At 43.7% G+C, this 20,517-nt stretch overlaps 1 protein-coding gene across 2 annotated transcripts in view; it reads right to left on the bottom strand.

Annotated features, from left to right (window-relative positions):
- Positions 1-15,916: 15,916 nt before the first annotated feature.
- Positions 15,917-20,517, bottom strand: part of LOC145414100 (decapping and exoribonuclease protein-like) — a 144,614-nt gene continuing 140,013 nt past the window's right edge. For both annotated transcript variants that reach the window (XM_080283659.1, XM_080283660.1), the window contains one exon: positions 15,917-16,441. In XM_080283659.1, coding sequence (XP_080139785.1) covers positions 16,232-16,441 — 210 coding nt within the window. In that variant the 3' untranslated portion in view covers positions 15,917-16,231. The remainder of the gene's footprint in view (positions 16,442-20,517) is intronic.

Here is a 20,517-nt window from a genome sequence, read left to right as displayed (position 1 = left end):
AAGTGTAGGAAACATTATCAACCATTCACTACCTTTCACAGTCACTATGACTTATGACATACAGCACTTGCAATAAATTTTAAGGATCAATAATATCGGTGAACAATGTGCATAAATATCAACTGACCTTTAAACGAAATAGTTTTGGTTTAAGTTTACATCGGTATTTATGGAAGAGTGTAATGTAAGCCTGCGGTTACCAGTTTATAGGACGGATGCTACAGTGTACAGGGAGTGCCTTGGTTAACTGCAGCTGAAATAACAATATCCTTTCCACATCAGAAAGGCCACAAAATTAGGTAAGGTGCTTTAACCCGCCCCATCCCGACGTTTTCTGGGCAGTGGTACGCCCCAGTCCTGATATTTTTGGACCTTTTTTTTTTTGGCTCAAACATCCGCTTTTGGTGAGAAACATCGAAAATTCATAGAGAAATCGCTCACCTGAGGTTTAAAATACTCGATCCAGGTAGGAGTACCTCCTTACCTTACAGGGTTTTCTATCAGGCTGGCTGCAAAGAAAACGAGTTCTATGGGAGGATAACTATTCTACACCACTCATAAACGGTATTTATTTATTTATTTGGTACGAATTTATATGTAGTACGAGAGTATATTGGTTTTCAAATGGTAGTATAGGCATTATAAGTATTATTTCACTCACTAACTCATCACCATTCCTTACCTTTTTTTGCCACATTACCTGATCATCATTTCTGACTGTTTCTTCCTCTAATGTTTGTCCTCCACATTGTCATTGATTGGGGAATCACTTTGGCCCTGAATTTCGTACCATGCAATGACATGGCTTTACTGGCCAGGTCACTGATAACAGGTGAATTGCTGAGAAAAGGTCATGCAGGGGGGGAGGAGGTCATGCTGGGTAAGGCACTGTCCCTGCCTGGCATCTTGTAGAGGAAGGTGTCCTGTGTATACGTGCCAAAAAATCACTCGCAAAAATTGAAAATTGTGCAAATTAGGGACCTTGCAATGTTGCCGCGTTAATTTACGTCTCTGGGATATGAGTGCACATCATGTGAGGACGTGAATTCACGTCTCCGGGACGGGGCGGGTTAAATGATTTGCAAGGCATCCAAGAATGATTTCAGCACAGGCAGCCGTCAGCGTACTGTTGTGTTTGCGAGAGAAACTGGTGGGAGGTAATATGTAATCCACATAATCTTCATCTACTGCCCTTTAATTACTTATAAGACACATATGCACGGAGAGTTACTCTCTTGTTCTTACTGTCTGTTGTCCTCTTCTGGTGACACGTAGCTACAGCACATTTCACAGTCCTTCCACCGCCTGTGCCAATCCAAGCCCTTAGCAATATGGCAGAATAACTTACCGAGGAAAGTTACGTACTGTAATCAGAATTCTACTGCTTACTTCTAAGGAAAAGAGTGTATACTAGAATCATGAGGGGTTTGATCTTCCAGTTAACTCCTTCATTCCCATGATTTTTTCTTTAGCTTATTCTTGCTGCTGCCAGAGGAATGATTCAGCTTAGGATTGATTTTTTGTTCAACCAGAGGGGTTAACTTAGCCCTAATTAACGTTCCCCTTACAAAACGATTTTCCTGGGTTGAATAAAATCGTCTGGAAGCAGCAAGAATAAAACAATAAGTCATTGGTCTGAAGAGGTTAAGGGTCTGGGCCAGGGCTGGATGGCGGTAGTCGGGTGGATATAGAGACGGTCTGCTGTCTGAAGGACCGCGAGTTCGACCCCAGACTGCCCCAGGAAACAGTTTGATGTTAAGAATTTCGTTAAAACATGCATCACTGAGCTTCCACAAAACTCACTAAAACGTTGTAAAAACAACCCAGCTAATACCATCACACCAGTCCTGAAGGAGACAGCACCAGCATGATTTAAGTATGGACGGTGGGTATTAGCGCAGGAGTGGTGGGATGTGACGGCATATAGAGAGGACAGAAAACCATAACCGAATCTGGGACTCAATCCTCCCAGTGGAATGTGTTTTTCTTCTTATCCCTGCCATCTCCAGACAATTGTATTCATCTGTGGATAAAGCCTTGTGTGGGCGGCAGGGTTAGAGGCAGCCTTCCTTGTTGCTTCTATTGCTAAATAAAACACATTGACACATGCAAGAATAACACAGAAAAGGACCTTACTTGATTACATAGGTTAGTCCCTTCAGCCTCTGGACGCCTTTTATATATCCCATTTAAAGTAGAAGAAGGATTAAGATTACGAGCCATGTACAAGGGGCTTTAGGAGATTTCCTAACACATTTTCCTCATCGATTTAGTCAGCACATTACACTTGATTACCTTCTTGTGTGTTACTGACGCAAATTATGTTATTAAAATGCGACACAAACAACACGGAACACACCTTAAAATGTAATATGTAAATATATACAGGCAGAATCCACTCAACTATAGACCAGTATCCCTGACCAGTGTTGTAAGCAAGGTACTAGAAAAACTAATAAGAAAAATTTGGGTAGTCCATCTGGAAAAATACAATATGATAACAGAGAGACAGTTCAGTTGTAGAAAAGGAAAACCATGAGTTAAAAATCTATTAAGCTACAATGACACAGTTCCAGAAACACTACAGAAAAGAGAGGGATGGATGGACAGCATCTATTTAGATTTTAAGAAAGCATTTGTCAGAGTACCGCACCAAAGACTTTTACTGTACAATCAAGGAGGAACCCAAGGTAATCTGATCTGTTGGATGCAGGATTTTCTCAGAAAAAAGGAAATGAAAACAGTACTAAAGGGAAATTACCCATCATGGAGGGAAGTGACTAGCGGAGTTCCACAGGGCTCAGTGCTTCCCTCAATTACGTTTTTAGTATGTATAAATGACATAGATAGTAACACTGGAACTGGAGGCTATCTACATGTGTTTGCTGATGATGCAAAAATACAAAGGAGAATTACAAACACAGACTCTCGCAGAAAGCTACAAAAAGAATTAAACAAGCTTCATGAATGGAGCAATAGATGACAAATGGAATTCAGTGTGGACAAATGCCATGTAATTAGGTTTGGTAAAAGTGGAAAAAGACCAAATTGAGATTATATGCTAGGAAGTTCAACCTTACACATATCAGAAAAGAAGGACCTAGGAGTGATTATCAATAACGGACTATCTCCGCCTGACCACATAAATGAGAAGGTACGAAACATGCACAAGCTGCTAATATGAGAATAGCATTCACATATATAAATGAAGACATGCTGAGAAAGATACTAACATCATTCATCAGACCAACCCTGGAATATGCATCAGTAGTCTGGAATCCACACCTCAAAAAACACATAGATAAAACTGAAAAAGTACAAAGGGCTGCTACAAGATGGGTACCAAGCTTAAAGGATCTAAGCTACGAAGAAAGACTAGAAAAACTGAACCTACCAACATTACAAGAGAGAAGGAAAAGAGGAGACATGATTACGCTATAAAAATGAATCTCTAGGAAAGAGAAAATATACATCAGTGAGTATATAACCTATGGGGAGACATCAGCAAGAGGATAACTGCACAAAACTGCATAAAAAAAAGAGGTGACAAAGACGTAGGGAAGTTCAGTTTCCCAAATTGCGCAATTGATCAGTGGAATGCACTATCGAATGAAACTGTGTGTGCCAAAACTATTCATAAATTTAAGGATATGCATGATAAAAATGGTACAGTACAAGCTTGACTCATTCCTGTAATGATACAGTTAGGTAATAACAATTAGGTACGAACACACACACACACACACACACACACACACAGATGCAGAAGGGTGGGAAAGAAGGGAAGGAGGATTTGGGGACGGTGAAGGGGAAGGATGACATGTGGAAGTGTCCAGTATTGTTCTAATTGCAGCTTGCACGGTACACTGACTCGTATCTTCGACAACTACCATTTAATTCAGCTATATAATGGATGTATTTCCATTAGGATTCTATGATATGCTATCCAATTGGCAATAGTTATAATGAGCGAATACTTTGATAAAATATTCTATCTATCTATCTATTGCCAGACGCCTCAATCCTGTTCAGGGTGGCCACAAACAAATCGCCTCCACGTCGCCTTGTCCCCCGCCATTTCACTGCCCCGCTCCCAATTCACACCCCCCTCTCTCATATACCTCTCCACCCCATCCCTCCATCTCATCCTCGGCCTCCACCTCCCTCTTCCCCCCTCCACCTCACTCACATACACTCTCTTCATCAGTCTTTCACCCTCCATCCTCTCCACATGGCCAAACCACCTCAGTGTATTCCTCCTAACGCTTCCTATCACATCCACACCCACACCACAACGCTCCTTTATATCCTCATTTGTCAGCCTGTCTCTCCATGTGACTCCACAGGCTCCTCTTAAATAACTCATTTCCACTGCTCTCACTCTTGACTTCTGTCCTTCCAACAACGTCCAAGCTTCACTTCCATACGTTAGAGTTGGTATCACAATACTGTCATGTAGTTACTTTTTCACTTCCATGCTCACTTCCCTGCTTCTTATCACTGCTTTCAAGGAACCAGCAACCTTTCTTCCCTGCTGTACCCTTTCAAGCACTTCACCCTCCAAACCTCCATCTTTTTCCAATTCCTCACCATCCAACCTCGCCATCCAACCTCACTGTACATTCACTGACTTCACCTCTCTCAAAGACCATCAATTTACTGTTCCCTACATTCACCTTTAGATTCCGTTTCTTACACACTCTCCCAAACTTATCCACCAAGCCTTGCAGCTCCCCTTCGTCTTCACTCAACAACACGTTATCATCTGCAAACAACAGTACAGGGAGTTTCCAAACACTACCCTCCCTCACCAGGGCCACTCCAACATCCACTACCCTACCTTGTACCTCATTTACTACCCCATCCATGTACAGATTGAACAACCATGGAGACATGACACATCTCTGTTTCAACCCAACCTTCAAAGAGAAAAATTTACTCAATTCACCATCCACACGCACTGCAGCCTTAGCACCATCATACATATTCTTCACAGCATTCAACAACTTCCCATCTCCCCCATATATTCTTAACACTTTCCACAATCCTTGTCTATCTACCCTGTCATGTGCTTTCTCCAAATCCATGAAAGCCGCATACAACTTCTTTCCCTTCTCTAGAAACTTTTCCACTAAAGATCTAAGAATGAATATCTGATCTACACAACCTCTTCCCTTCCTAAAGCCTCCCTGTTCTTCTCCAACTAATTCCTCTGTTCTTTCTCTAACTCTGTCAATAAGTATCCTACCATACACTTTTCCTATTATACTAAGAAGACAGATGCCCCTATGATAACCAAACACTTTATTTTCCCCTTTTCCTTTGTACAAAGGAATAATTATACTTGACTTCCGATCCTCCGGGACTCTACCTTCCTCCCAGGCCAATCTGCACATTTTCCATATCCATTCTACTATTATCTCTCCCCCATGCTTCAGCATTTCACCACACACTCCATCAATTCCTGAGACTTTCCCCAATTTAACTTTCTTCATTGCTTTCACAACTTCTATCCTACTGATTTCTTCCTGTCTTCTGACCTCCCTCATTCTCCCAGCCATTCCCCAGCCACTTATACTCGTATTACTTCCATCCTGTATGTTCAACAATTCCTTAAAGTGTTCTCTCCATCTGCTCACTATTTCTCCCTTCTCCACTAGTAATCTACCATTTTTATCTTTCACTCCCCTGCTAACTTCACTTCCATCCTGCCTTACTCTTTTCACCTCTTTCCAGAACATTTTCTTACAGTCCCTCCACTTTACACTCAAGTTTCTTCCAAATTCCTCATCCGCTGTCTTCTTTTTTCTCTCTTACTAATCTTTTCATTTCTCTCTTTCTTTCTACATATGACTCTCTCTTCCGCCTCTCAACTTTTTCCATGCCCCTGTTTCTCATCCATTCATTGTATGCTTTCTTCTTTTGTGCCACAGCCTGTCTCACCTCTTCATTCCACCACGCTGTTCCTTGCACACCCCTCCGTCTTCTCTTCATCCCACACACCACATCACATGCTGCACATATTTCTTCTGTAAATATCCTCCACACACCTTCCACGTCCCCCATCTGCTCCAATTCATATTTGCCCAATCGTTCCTCCACTTCTCTCTTATACTCTGCCTTTTTCTCATCCTCTTGTAACCTTTCCAATCTCCTTACAAATACTCATTCTTCCCTTCCTTCCCTTCTTCTATTTCTCCATCCTAATTGGACCTTGATTCTGGCCACCACCAAGTAGTGGTCAGAAAGTCCACTTCCCCAACCTCTATAAGCTCTTGCATCCATTACACATTTTCGCATCCTTTCATCCACACACACACTTAATCAATCACTGCCTTCCTATCATTCAATTCACCACCCACCCTTCTCGTCACTTGCCATGTATACCTGTGGATCATTTTGTGCCTGAAGAGGGTATTGGCTATCACCAACCCCCTCCCAGCACAAATGTCCACTAACGCACTGCCATTCTCATCTATCTGAGCAGGCACACCCCACTCATCAACTATTCCATCCACCTTCACATTCTCTACTTTACCATTCATATCACCGATCAAAAACACTCTCTCATTCCTTCCAAACTTTTCCATGCACACTTCCACATTTGTCCAGAACTCTTCTCTCACTCTGCTTGCACGATCTTACATTGGCGCATACACACACACACAATCGCCCACATTTGTATTCCATCTTTCAATCTTACCCACACAATCCTTGACCCAACTGATCCATACTGTCTTATGCTCTTCTTCCATCCTTTACTCACAACTATACATACTCCTTCTTTTGCCCTCTCATTCTCACTTACTCCTGCACATATACCCCATCCATACTCCCATTCTCTCACACTCTCACCTCTCCATTTCGTTTCAGTTATTCCGCATACATCAACTTTCGCACCCTTGAGCACCTGGACAATCTCTCTTTCACCTCATCATTCGCTCCCCTTACATTCCACGTTCCGATTACCATGTCCTTTGTCCGGTCCTTGGTCGTCATCTTTTGGTCAGTCCTTGTCCGAGGCTTATTGTTTGTCTTTTTAGTTAGTTGTTTTCCGGGGAGGGGCACTAACCCTCCGCCAAATAAAATATTACATATCATAATTATACTAGTTTCAGTATTACTTGCCGTTCATACTGTTCGACGATTATAGTCAGTCATCAAACAGTAATTCGTAAGACGTGGGGTCAGTCTTCCTCGGAGATAACCAACCATTGAGGATGATAAGTGAGTGAAGTTGTTGTGACTTCTCTCTCTCTCTCTCTCTCTCTCTCTCTCTCTCTCTTTGTGTGTGTGTGTGTGTGTGTGTGTGTGTGTGTGTGTGTGTGTGTGTGTGTGTCTGTGTGTGTGTGTGTGTGAATCAGTGGGTTGAGCGTGTGAGGTTGATGAGGCTGAGTTGGTGGGTGTGGTAGCCCGGAGCATCGCCAGGATGGGTGGACAGTGGTGATGGTGGGGGAGGAGAGGGCGGTTGTTGGGTGTTTTGCGTGGAGTGGCTTTGAGTGGGCTGTAGGGGTAGATGGGTCAGTGAGTGGATGCATTTGGTGGACTGCGTGGGTGAATGGCTGGATATGTGGGTAACTGGGGAGGGGTCGGTGAGTTAGGTTTGGATAGGATGAGTTTGGTGGATGAGCCGGTTCCAGTGGGTGAATGGGATGCCAGAGTGAATGGGGATGAGTGAGAAGATTGGCTGGGCATGTGGATGGGCAGGTTGGTCGGTGGGAGGGGTGAATGGACGGGATGGGTGGATGCAGGGTGGGTGAGTGTTCAGGGAGAGGTGGGAGGGTTGTGTGGGTGGGTGCGGTGGATGACATTGTTAGGTGGGCAGGGTGGGTGGAATTCGTGGGTGGGAAGGGTGGATTGATGGGATCGGTGGGCTGGGTGGGTGGCCGGGGTGGGGTCGGTGGGTTGTGTTGGGTAGGTTGAGCGGGTAGGTGGATGAGTTGGTGGGTGGATATGTGGCTGTCCAGATGACAACGCGGGAGAGGGACTTACGTGGCCATATAACTTGTCACTGTTACTTGGATTATAGTCGATCACTTAGAACACATCTGATAAATATTTGGAAACCAAACTCAATATAATAGGGTCACTATATTGAAATCAGCTAATACATGGATATAATTACTTCTCGTGGAACTGAAGATGGATCTATGCACTTGATAATGCGCCTGATAGTAAGATAAATGAAAGTACATGCGGCAAGACGTGAGAGTGAGTGAAGCTTCGTATCTCCGATCCATCCACCTAACAAATCAGTGTTTTTGGTGGAGGTAAGGAGGTGGAGTTAGGGGTTATGTGTGAGATTAACCTGACCTCTAGTGGCAGATTACCCTGTACCACGAATTCCTGTCCACAGTTGTACACATACACATATCATCATAATTTCATCTTGGTGTAAACTTTCAACATTTCGGGTGAGGTAGATGAACAATAATAGAAGAATAACTTAGCTAAAACATACATTTTCTCAGTTTTTTTCTCTCTGGATGTGCATATAGCTAGGCGCTGTAGCACTCATCACACGCGCAATGTTCAGTTCTCTGCTCCAGACTTGCCGTGTCAACGAACTGCGTCGGTAAACGCTTGGCTATTGATCGAATAATAAAACCCAGAAATGGGGCGATTACCCTTGCTGATTTCACCCTCTAAACATAGAAAAAAAAACGTTCATGTATATTTATGAGCGCAATATCCGATAATTAATTGTTAGCATTCATGCGAGAAAGCATAGTGTTACAACAAGAAATCGTTTTTAACTTGATTTCGTAGTGGAGTATGTCAATTGAGGCCCTTGGTATATTCCCTTGGAAAGCTGGGATTCCAAGAGGTTTCTTTGGTCTCATGAGTAAATATATAGCTAAAAGCAAAATTCATTGAATGTTGCTACTAACTGCTGAAAGAATCTCTTCTCTGTCTCACATAGTAGAAAAGTTATTAGTCTCTGAAAACCATTGCGGTCAGGCCGTGTCGTATCTGGCCGGGTCGGGTCGTGTCGAGCCACTCATTTCTGAGCTGAACGTAAACATTTGCTTTGCTCGCTGCGATTACTCGCCAGTAATAAACCCTTCATTGTAAGGGAAGTGTACTTCTTCCGTGGCAAAGTCTAATATTTGACGGTCACCCATGCGTTTGCAGTTTTGAAGGCACCGGTCGTAATTGGCTGAATTATTTGCATGAGAAAAATTCCTGGCTAGGATGTTAGCTACGCCCGCGGGATCGTCATAGATGTTATTATCCACCTGCGGAGTGGTCACAGGGAAGAAAAAGGGGGAGAAGGAGTAGGGGGAAGAGGATGAGATGGAGCGATGGAGAGGTATATAGGAGAGGGGATGTATGAACTGGGGGGAGGGCAGTAAAAAGGCAGAGGACAGGGCGACATGGAGGTAATTTGTTTGTGGCCACCCCTTACGGGATTAAGGCGCCTGGCAATAGATAGACAGATTAATAGTGGACCAGGCGTTGCTGAGGAGGGTAAAACGAATCCCCATAGATACAAAAGACCGCCAGGAGTCACGTTAAGCCCTTCTGATTATTCTCCTTGACTCAGCCCTTGCTTGTTTATCTACAATAAAGTTTTCCTCAGTAGACTGACTATCAAAAAAACTATCTCCTGTTGTGTTTCCTTAATGCTTGTCGGCAATCCAGTGTCCACCAATGAGCTCTATGCTTAACATGAACTGGGGAAGTCCTGGGAATAGCAGCCTCAGCCACATGTGATATGGAATTGGTTAAATTCTGGATTTTTACATCTATGGTCTCCCCAGATATATCTAAATTGACGATCCTTGAGAAGGATCCCCAGTCTGCTTTCTTATAGCTAAGTTTTGGAAGTGGAGGGGCCAAAAAAAGGTCATGTGTATAAGGACAGATGGGCAAATGATCACTTTCTAAGGAGTCGTCACGTGGATCCCACGAGAAATCTTGATGTATACCTGGGGAGGCCAGAGAAAAGTCAATGGCTGAAAAATTAGTAGTGCGATCATCTACAAGAGTCGCTGTACCATCGTTCACAAGACAGAAGTTGGACTGTAGTACAGGCATTAGGTGGGCTACTTGCTCCCCGCGACCATCAATCTTCAAGCTACCCCATCGATGGTGGTAGGCGATAAAGTCGCCCAAAACTAACTTATAACCAGAGAGGTGTTCAAATTTAAAGCATCACTATTAACAGGGCCGTGTGGAGGACAGTAGAGAGAACAAATAGACAGATAACTGTAATTACATTTTACGCTGCATGCAACAGCTTCCAGATTAGAATTTTGAATCACTTCCGTTTGTGGGAGTGATTTGTGGGTGTATACGGCAAATCAGTGACCATCATATCTTCTATTCGGGTGATAGTGTTTGAGCTGTAGAGGATCAGCGTGAACCATGGAAGCGTCTCCTGTAAACAAATGAACGTCTGGTCTGTGTATTGATAGCAGGATTGCTATATCTTACAATTTTTCCCAGAGTTCCACAGTTCCACTGTAACTCAGTGAATGCGACAGTTATGATTTACGAAGTGGTTCAGTGTGCTTAGTTTTTTTATGCCGCCAGCCAACAGGCGAGTGGCAAACGGAAACCTCCACATTTTCATCAACTCCAAAGTTTCCAGACTCTCCTAAGGGAAAGCTCTTTTCTCCATCACCGAAGCAGGAGCAGGAGGAACATGAGGACGTGACTGTTTGGAAAGAGTGGTCAAATGAATCTTACCAGATTTCTCAGACTTCGGTTTAGGCCGTACTGACAAAAGCAGCAGCAGCAGCACCCTGTGAGTAGGAAGTATGACAGGAATATTAATAAGGGAGTTGGATTAGACAGGGGACTGAGATGAAGAGGCAGAGCGAGTGGCATGAGTAACAGAGGCAGGGTCAGTCTGTGTCTCTACAGAACACATCACAGGACGGGACATCACTGCTGAAGCACAGGAGGTATTCGGTGAGGGAGTTGCATGCAATACCTTCACCTTCTTCCTAGCTTCTTAGTAGATGCCTTCAGTTGCCTTCACTGTGCAGACCTCTTTCCCCTCCTTCCACTTCGGACAATCCCTTGAAGTGAAGTGAGGTGAACGCAACATAAAATCTCGGATGTGCAGTGTTCAGCATCGACCCTGAGATGCACACTTGCCTTATGCTGATTGGGAAGCCCGAGATAGCTTGTCACTATGTCGATACAGCTGACATTTCAAACAGCGAAGAGGGTTAGGGACGTTAATTTCGTGACCAACTTTTACATAATCGGGAAGAGAAACTTTACCAAACGTCAAGATAATAGTTGCAGTCTCTGTCCTCGTGCCTTCTGAGTGTCAGGTAATGAATCTAGCCTGAATTACATCTTGTTGAGGAAGTTCAAGTACGATATCGTCCTCACTCATCACCATGAGATCCCTGCAAGTGATAACACCCTTGCAAGAATTCATGGAAACCGGGATCTTCGGTTTAACATCGTAGCAATGGAACTTACGCACTTTAAGCAAATCCTTTACCTGGGACGAGTTAAGTTTTGACTAAGGGATATCCGTTTGTTTTTTTTTTTTTTTTTTTTTTTTTTTTTTTTTTTTTTTTTTTACATGTTCCACCTCTCCAGCACAACCATCAGTCACCTTCTTGATAATGAAAGGATTGAGACTGGACGGGAGAGATGAACCAAGAGCCTGTAACATAACAAAAGTCACATTCCCTACAGGTAGGTCAAGGGTACGAGTCTGGCGCCTGTCATTCTGGGGGCGGTTAGTCCCGTCAACATGCCTACTATCGTCAGGAACACCTCCCCCCCTCAAGAGGGAAGAGGCAGTAGAGGCGTCTGCCTTAGTAACCACCTCCCCCTGGCGGGTGAAATGGAAACAGAAAACGAGCTAGGAACAAGACACCTCGAGTAAAACAACTAAGGTTGAGATTACCCTCTCAAACCACTCTCGCGTCTGTTTATTCAAACTCTAGAGCGATTAGTGGAGGGATCACTCCTGAGCTAGGTAGGCAAAGGTAATCTCAGTAAATACAAACACATGTTGTATCACTAAACAGGGACGGGAGGGAAATGAGTACTAGCAAGCCTCACTTTATCGCACGCTAGAGATAAAAAAAATAAAAAATAAAAAATACTTATGCCGGTAGGGCAGCCCTATAACTGGAGAGGTCAGCACACACGTCCGCTCTCTCCACGACCATTTGAGCCCAGCCAATCAACTGGCGTAATGAAAAGCAGAAAATGATGCAGGGTGAACATCGGTAACGCAAACTGAGTCTTTCCCACAACACACCAGATTTCACCAGCTACGCAACACCTTACAAACTCACCCCGTGTTCAGACTGCCGAGAGACAAGCTGCGAGTGGAAGCGAGGTGCAAATATTAGTCACTCCACTTTGTAAGGATCACACCATCACTACCACCACTACCACCACCACCACCACCACCACCAACAGGGTGTAGGTTCTGATATTTCACTGGAGCACTTCGCCTTCGGACGACATTATTCAGTTTAGGAGAAATGTTTTGAAGTGGATGAGCCAAACACAGCCTTCGCTAATCGCGTCGCCACAATATATATTCCCAAATCGTCTATTATATATATATATATATATATATATATATATATATATATATATATATCCTGGCACTGAGGGAGTTAAGGAAATATATTGCCTGCAAAATAACGAAACAGGAGGCAAATCGTACTCAAAATGTTCTGAAATATTCTTTATTTTTATTCAGTGTAAAAGTTATGCATTAACATTTTTACCACCTCTACAGTAGGTAACTACAAACTATGAAAATACTTCATCTGTAATTCAAGGTTGTTTTAATTAATGCAGCACTAAGAACATAATAAATGTTTTTTTTTAAATGTTTACATTAAACTTAAAAAATATATACTGTTTATTGTATTGTAACACACAATAAAGTTAATGTATCTATAAAACTAAGAATGATTATAACAGGCTAAAACCAGTAACGACCAATATAATGAACTACACGCTAATTACATTGTTATGTGAAATTAATGGTACGGTAATCATTTTGTTGCCACAAGACACTTCGTAATGCATCTTCCTTGGCGACTAATTCACAGCCTTCCAACTATTCAATTTCTCTCTCACCAGCTTCACCCCTTCAGTCCCACGACGCTTTGTTTACTTCTGCTTCCTCCAGTCCGATTTATTCAGCTTAAGGGGACGCCTCGTAGTGAAGGGGTGAAACAACGCCCCCTCTAGGCCTTCCACCTGAACAGCCTCTTAAACCCCAGAACACCGGCAGGCGATTTTTTTTTTACTGTTACTCTTCCTACTTTGAGATGGTTTTATTTAGACTGACATACTTGTTGAACTGGAAGGGTTAGATGCTGGCTATATTCCATTACTACACACACACACACACACAGAATGAAACCTATGCCCTGAGCTGGATACACACACACACACACACACACACACACACACACACACAATGAAACCTATGCCCTGAGCTGGATACACACACACACACACACACACACACAATGAAACCTATGCCCTGAGCTGGATACACACACACACACACACACACACACACACACACAATGAAACCTATGCTCTAAGCTGGATACACACACACACACACACACACAACCTATGCTCTAAGCTGGATACACACACACACACACACACACACACACACACACACACAATCAGCGGGCAATAGCGTGAATAAAAATTTACAATACCTAAACAGACTGACGTGATTACGCTAAAATCGTCTGGAGGCAACACGAATAAAACAAAAAATACTTCATCGGTTTCAGTCAGGCAGTTAACCCTTCAATCCGCTGACGTCTTTTTTATCCTTGCAGTTCCCACGCGATTATACTCACTTTGGAGGCAACTTGTTAGGATTTTTTCTCTGACCGAAAGGATTAGATGGCCTTCATTAACCCCGTCCCTTGCCGAGACCCTCCTGAATATTAATAAAATCCGTAGCAAGATTAAAACTTACAAATTCGTCATGGGACTGAAGGGGTTCACATTGACACATTCTGCATCCGTGACATACAAGCCAATTCGTAAGGCGCAATGTGCAAAATAAAATCGCTTAGGACGAGGCGTTTACGAAGTCTCTGAAGCAAAATAATTAGAGTTGCGACAAAAAAAAAAAAAACAGCCAATCCCATAATGCCTCCATCAAAGTGCAGGGACCCAAGGCTTCTCTACTACAGTCCACGACATTTAAGGATAGATGGCCAGCCTGCTTTCCCTGATGGCATCACATGAACGTCAAGCCTCCAGCCACCTCTTTGAGATGGAACCTACACGCGTAGCAAAGTCTTTCCTCCTACCGGGGTGTTCTCACTACTTGACTACCAGCGCCTAAGGGTTGGTAAATGCTGAAGCGATGGTAAATGTTGAAGCAAAAACTGAACTTGGTGGATGGCAGGACAGGCGTCTTCCTCTGATTGTGGTGGATGGCAGAACAGGCGTACTCCTCTGACTGGTGGATGGCAGAACAGGCGTATTCCTCTGATTGTGGTGGATGGCACAACAGGCTTGTTCCTCTGACTGATGGACAGCAGAACAGACGTCTTCCTCTGGTTATGGTGGATGGCAGAACACGCATATTTCTCTGATTGGTGGATGGCAGAACACGCGTATTCCTCTGACTGGTGGATTGAAGAACACGCGTATTCCTCTGACAGCTGGATGGGGGAACAGTGGCTAGAACGTCCTAATTGGGCGTGATGACCTTGCATGGGTTCGACCCCAAGAGGTGACTGGGCAGGTTTTTTCATCACATAATGCCATGTACTGTACCAAGAGAAGTAAACTGGTCACCTACCCTTCAGTGCACAATGGACTAAGGTAGCCTGGCCTATAATCTCGAACTCCTAATTGGCTGTTACCGTTATGAAAGCTGGTCTTCACAGTAATCTCCCGTTACAAAGACGAGTAATGGCTACAAACACAATTTCATATAAAAGATACACGAGATAGAACAGAAACAGCGACTTTCATTTTTTCGCTATGAAATCAAATAAAACTAGCGTAAGATGTGTTGTCAGGTGTGTGAGCTAATAATGTGTTACATGTGCTGTACTTACCACTGTAAATTAACGAGCAAAAGGCAGCGACCCTTCCCTGGCAGCATATTATTTACGAGCAGTCTCATTCCTTCTTGAATGTCACAGAGAATCCTCACTTATACCTTTCTCTTGTGTACCTCATACTGCCTTATCCACTTGGGGTAGGTGGGGGCACTCATCATCCTTTCACTCCATGCACTGTAGCCTTAAAGTGACTCTACACTGAGAGACAGGCTAAATGGTTTCTATAGTCTATTTGATTGACCGGTGCAGCTGAGATGTATGGGGCAAGTAAGGCGTGTTTGATTCGCGGCTGCTGATTGGCCGCCAATGATGTCACTGAAGTAAATACAGATATGTACTGTAGTGCAACATGCGGACGTAGGTGTACACCGTGGGTGGATATTATAGTGCAACATGCTGACGTAGGTGTACACCGTGGGTGGATGCAGTGCAACATACGGACGTGGGTGGACACCGTGGGCGGATAATTTACTTCAAACGTCACTCATCGTTTTATAAAATTTATGAACAACTTTAATTTTCTTTGATAACAGTAGACTTTTTAAGCTAATTTTGAACTCTTTAGGTTCGAAAATTATTCCATATTTAAAATGACTGCTTATACTGCGGGCAATTTAAGAATAAACATATATATGCGTTAAAATAAGAAGAGCTGTAGATTTACTTCATCGGAGGCCAATCAGCAGCCGCGAAACTAACACACCCTTCTCGCCTCATACGTATAAGCTGCACAGGTCAGTCAAATCAGGTAATCATCCATGAAACCACATACTACGTTGGGTGGTAACCGTATAACCAAATGATGCATGTGGTCTAGTAGGCTAATCCTCTCCAACCATACAAAGTCCGTAAAGGTTTATATTCGAGGAATGGCTGAGGCTTATCACTCACATTATGCCACTCAGGGGACAGTGAGGCTGGTCACCTTGGCCTAAAATATCAGGACCGAGCAGCTTAGTCCCGGAGCGTGGGGCCCCTACGCTCCTGCTTGTGCAAATAAGAAGTGGATGATGGATGGATGGATTTCATATCGCAATGTATCAAATTTTTCATGTTCCACCTTACAATGCAGAAGTCGGAAAGGAAGTGTGGCTGAACTTTAAATCGTGATGTTATGTGGTACAAGAATGGCATTATGTCATACAGCTGGTGTTTTGTATGTATTCACCCGATGTTCAGTGACTGGGTGAATCGTGTCCAAAGAGCTGGTCCCGATACCACAGGGGCAGAAGGTCAGTACGTGCTTCTGTGGGGATGTAGTGCCTCAACACGTACCTTTCACGACGGAACACGTGCACCTCCTCTGGCTCCTCCATCACCTTCCTCTTCAGGTAGTCTAAGAAGCTGGACAGGAAGTTGATACACACATCGGGCCTCCACTCCACCTGCAAAGCACACAGGTATTTCCTGAGAGAGAGAGAGAGAGAGAGAGAGAGAGAGAGAGAGAGAGAGAGAGAGATTGATCAAGCTCGGCCTCCCTGCCCGAACAGACCCACCTGTCGCAGGCAAGCAACCACCCGTGTAGTAAACCGATGTTCCTTCGCCACAGCAAAGCTCTGGGAAAAGTGTGGAGGTTTGATTCCTGGATGGATGACACATTTGCGTCTCCGCCCAGGTAGCAAAGGCACCATAGCAGGCTCCACATCACTCCGTTATCTAGTCATGTGGTTACCATCCAGCGATGTAAATGACTTCCTGGGTCACAGAAACCATTAGGCTCGTCACTTAGTGTAATGCCCCCGGAAGTGGAACGAGGAATAAAAAATGACAGGAAAGAAAAAAAAAAGGAACAGGAAGGAAGGACAGACACTAACAGAATGATAAAGGTGAAGGAAAAAGCAGGCAGCATTACATCGTGAGTGGACGATGGTCGCCACCACCATAGTAGCCTCTTCAACCTTATTACTTTTTTTTTTTCCGGACGATTTTTAAAGTTCCATACATCCTTCACCACCTCCTCAGGTACAGGTCCTTCCCAAACTGAATAAAATAGTACCCGGTCTTGACTTAGCAAGAATCCTGCACAATGAAAAACGTGTCATTGGACTGAAGGTGTTAACATTTTTACATTGTCCCTTGCTATCCACAGCCGGTTTTATTCGGCTTAGGAGAGACTGCCACCTGGAGGGGTTAGTTAGTCTTTATTAACCTCCTGGCTGACACGGGATGCTCCTTTACCCAGTGAAATCGTCTGGTGACATCATGGTTGAATAACAAGGTCACGGGGCCAGAGTACGCCATCTGTATTTCATTGCTGCTCCTGCCAGACTATTTAATTCAGCTCAAGAAATACCAACTGTAGTGAACGTGCTGATAAAAGACTGCCTTCAACCCCTCCACTTCCAATGGTCTGAATAATCATCAGACGACAGAAAGAATACAATGCAAATGGCGTCCTCTGACTGAAGGGATTTGTCAATTTACCTGTTATCTTTCTCAAGGCGGTTCGATTAACAAGTGCAAAGGTACTAGGTAAATGCGTGAGCTTCAGGTCCCTAATCTGGGGTGGCAATATTCAACATCATCATCTTCAGCCGGACCTCCTTTCCCACCCTTGGGCAGGGTGAGGAGTAGCAACGTCCAGACAGCCCAGATTTGCTCAATCCAATGGGCCATGCTTCCAGTCAGTCACCATTCAAGCCCCCGGAATCCTGGCTCTTATATGATACGCCAAAAAACATTCACCACGTTCTGTAGCTTCACATAAACGTATCCGATTGAGTCATTCCGGATGCTGTCACGTTAAAAAGGGGTGCCAAATCCTTGATCATGCACTTCTCCTCACAATATTCATCCAGCCAGTTCGATTTCTTGTCAGTTCCCTAGCCTCACCGACTTCCAAACCTCTCTTCCTCACACACTCATCAACCATATCCCTCCACCTTCTCCTTGGCCTACCTCGCCTCCTCTCTCCTTCAAATTTGCTCAGATATACCTTTTTCACCACACTATTGTTATCCATTCTCTCCATATGACCATACCATCTCAGTATACTCTCTTCGATTCTGGTGTCCACAGACTTCCTTACTCCACGTCTTTCACGAATCACATTATTTCGTATCCTATCCACTCTCTGTACTCCATTACATTCCTCAGCAGTCCCATCTCCACTGCTTTCACTCTTGACTTTTCATTTCCATGCCACACTAGTCTCAAATCCATATGTTAAAGTTGGCACTAACACTCCTTCATGAAAGCCTCGTGGAGCGGCAACACTCAAGCCTCTGTTTCTTATCAAGGCCTTCATTGCACCAGCTACTTTCCTTCGTTGTGTCACTCTACTTTCCACTTCTTTTGCACATTTTCCTCTCTTTTCTGTAACTGTACCCAGGTATTTGAACTCTCACCAATTCCAGTCTCTCTTCCTTCATTGTAACATCACACTGGAAGTCACCTTCTCTCTTAGCAACCATCGCTCTACTCTTTTCTACATTTACTCTCAAGGCACGACGCTCACAGACATCGGCACTACACCTGACGCCCGCACCTTTTGAAATCAGCCGATGAATCCGGAAAATGTAGAGCCATGGTCCACTACACAGATAGAATAAAGTGCCACAGTCCACTGCACAACTAAAATAAAGTGCCATAGTCCACTGCGCGGTTAAAATAAAGTGCCACGGTCCACTGCTCAGCTTATGGAAGCAACAACGAAACAGAAACAGCAAGTTAAGAACAGTGTTCCAATGCATTACCATGGTGGTGGCGAGTGCGGGTGTTTCAATGTGGCAGCCCAAGTCACACGCTTGCTGCAGAGACAGCCCCTCCATATGATACAGCTTAGTTGCCAAGACCCAGCTAGCGCCTGTGGCAGATGCAGGCGCAGATGAAACAGTTTTCAGGGTCTTCCATATCTGCCACATAAACTGTATAAGGGGTCCTCATCTCCCAGCTTCACGCTGATGTCTGCCGGGTCCTTCACCACTGAAGTGTTCATTTATCCTGCACAGCTGCTGCAGTCTCGGGTGCCATGAACCACTGGACTACACGAAAAATTCCTCCGTGCTGTACCTGTACTTTCAAGACTTTTTAAGCAGGCTGTTAGTGGTTCATGTCAATTACGTAAAGATTATTTGTACGATTACAGAATCTAGCTCTGTAAATCTCATTCTGGTGCTTGGTTCCATACCTGCCTTGCAGTACCTCTACCAACCACCTGTGACATATATTTTTCTGTCAGTTGGCTCAAAACCTCCACTGTTGCACCTTGACAAGGGTGCGACCACTGAGCTCTATAGTATGCAGGGGCCATCTCCGCACCGAGCGTGTGACTTTGGCCGCCACACTGAAACACCCGCACTCATCGCCTCCTCCGTGGTAATGCAATTGGAATACTGTTCTTAGCTTGCTGTTTCTGTTTCTCTGTTGCTTACATAAGCTGAGCAGTGGACCATGGCACTATATTTTCCAAATTCATCGGCTGATTTCAAAAGGCACGGGTGTCGGGTGTAATGCATACACATCATCAGCGCCGCGCTCTACCCTTGGCGGCGGCCACACAAAGTACACGGCGCTGCCCATGAGAACGCCTCTTCATGTTAGAGCTCATTGGGTGCGACGAATTACCGAATCGGCGGTCATTCACTGAATCGGGTCCGAGTCAACGCTTTTAATTGGAAATTGCCTTTTTCATCATCATATAGGTTCATACACACCTAATAACCTGAAATTCGGTTAATTTTTTGTGTTAAACTTTTAATAAAAAATCAGGGTTCACAGCAACAACTTGCTAAAGTTAGCGAAAGTGTTTTGTCTTTGCTCGATAACTCCCCTTCACAGACTTCTAGTTTGTGTAAACATTGATTAACATACAATTACATTTATCTGCACTGTAAACCAATACTTATCCAAAACAGAAGTCTGCTATGGCGTGTTGGCGATTTAGAGGGGAAATACCCGCTAACTTTAGCATGTTTTCGCTCTGACTCCTGCTTTTAATTGTTAAACGTACAGTATTATATATATATATATATATATATATATATATATATATATATATATATATATATATATATATATTACCGGATATGAGATAATGTGTGAAATTATATTATTAAGAATCCCGATTCGATAAATAACCGCCGATTCGGTATTTCGTCGCACCGCCAAAACAGCCTTGGCTATAATGTAGCCTACCGCACACTGTCAATTACCTCACCCTTTCTGTTCTTACAATAAGTAACTTATGCTTGGTATGCTTCTCATGAGACAGGCCTATTGCTATCAAATCCTTGGTTCTTCGTCACTGAAACTCTTTAGTAGTTTCCCAATGAACCTGAATTAAACTAGTTTTCATAAAATCAAAGTCATCAGAATCTAAGCCTTGTGTGTACTGTACCCGTTGTCTTTTCGACTTTCAAACTACAGTTGATTTTTTTTTTTTTTTTTTTTTTTTTGTGCACATCATCGGATGTTAAATGCGGAGAACGTTGGTGAAATATATCCCGGTATATATATATAT

Source organism: Coenobita brevimanus, chromosome 98 (genome assembly GCF_032717465.1).
Source record: "Coenobita brevimanus isolate Jiangsu-jjx chromosome 98, ASM3271746v2, whole genome shotgun sequence".
In the NCBI taxonomy this organism is placed as follows: Eukaryota; Metazoa; Arthropoda; class Malacostraca; order Decapoda; family Coenobitidae; genus Coenobita; species Coenobita brevimanus.
Note: the sequence above shows the minus strand (reverse complement) of the source record. Positions and strands in the feature narration are given on the sequence as shown.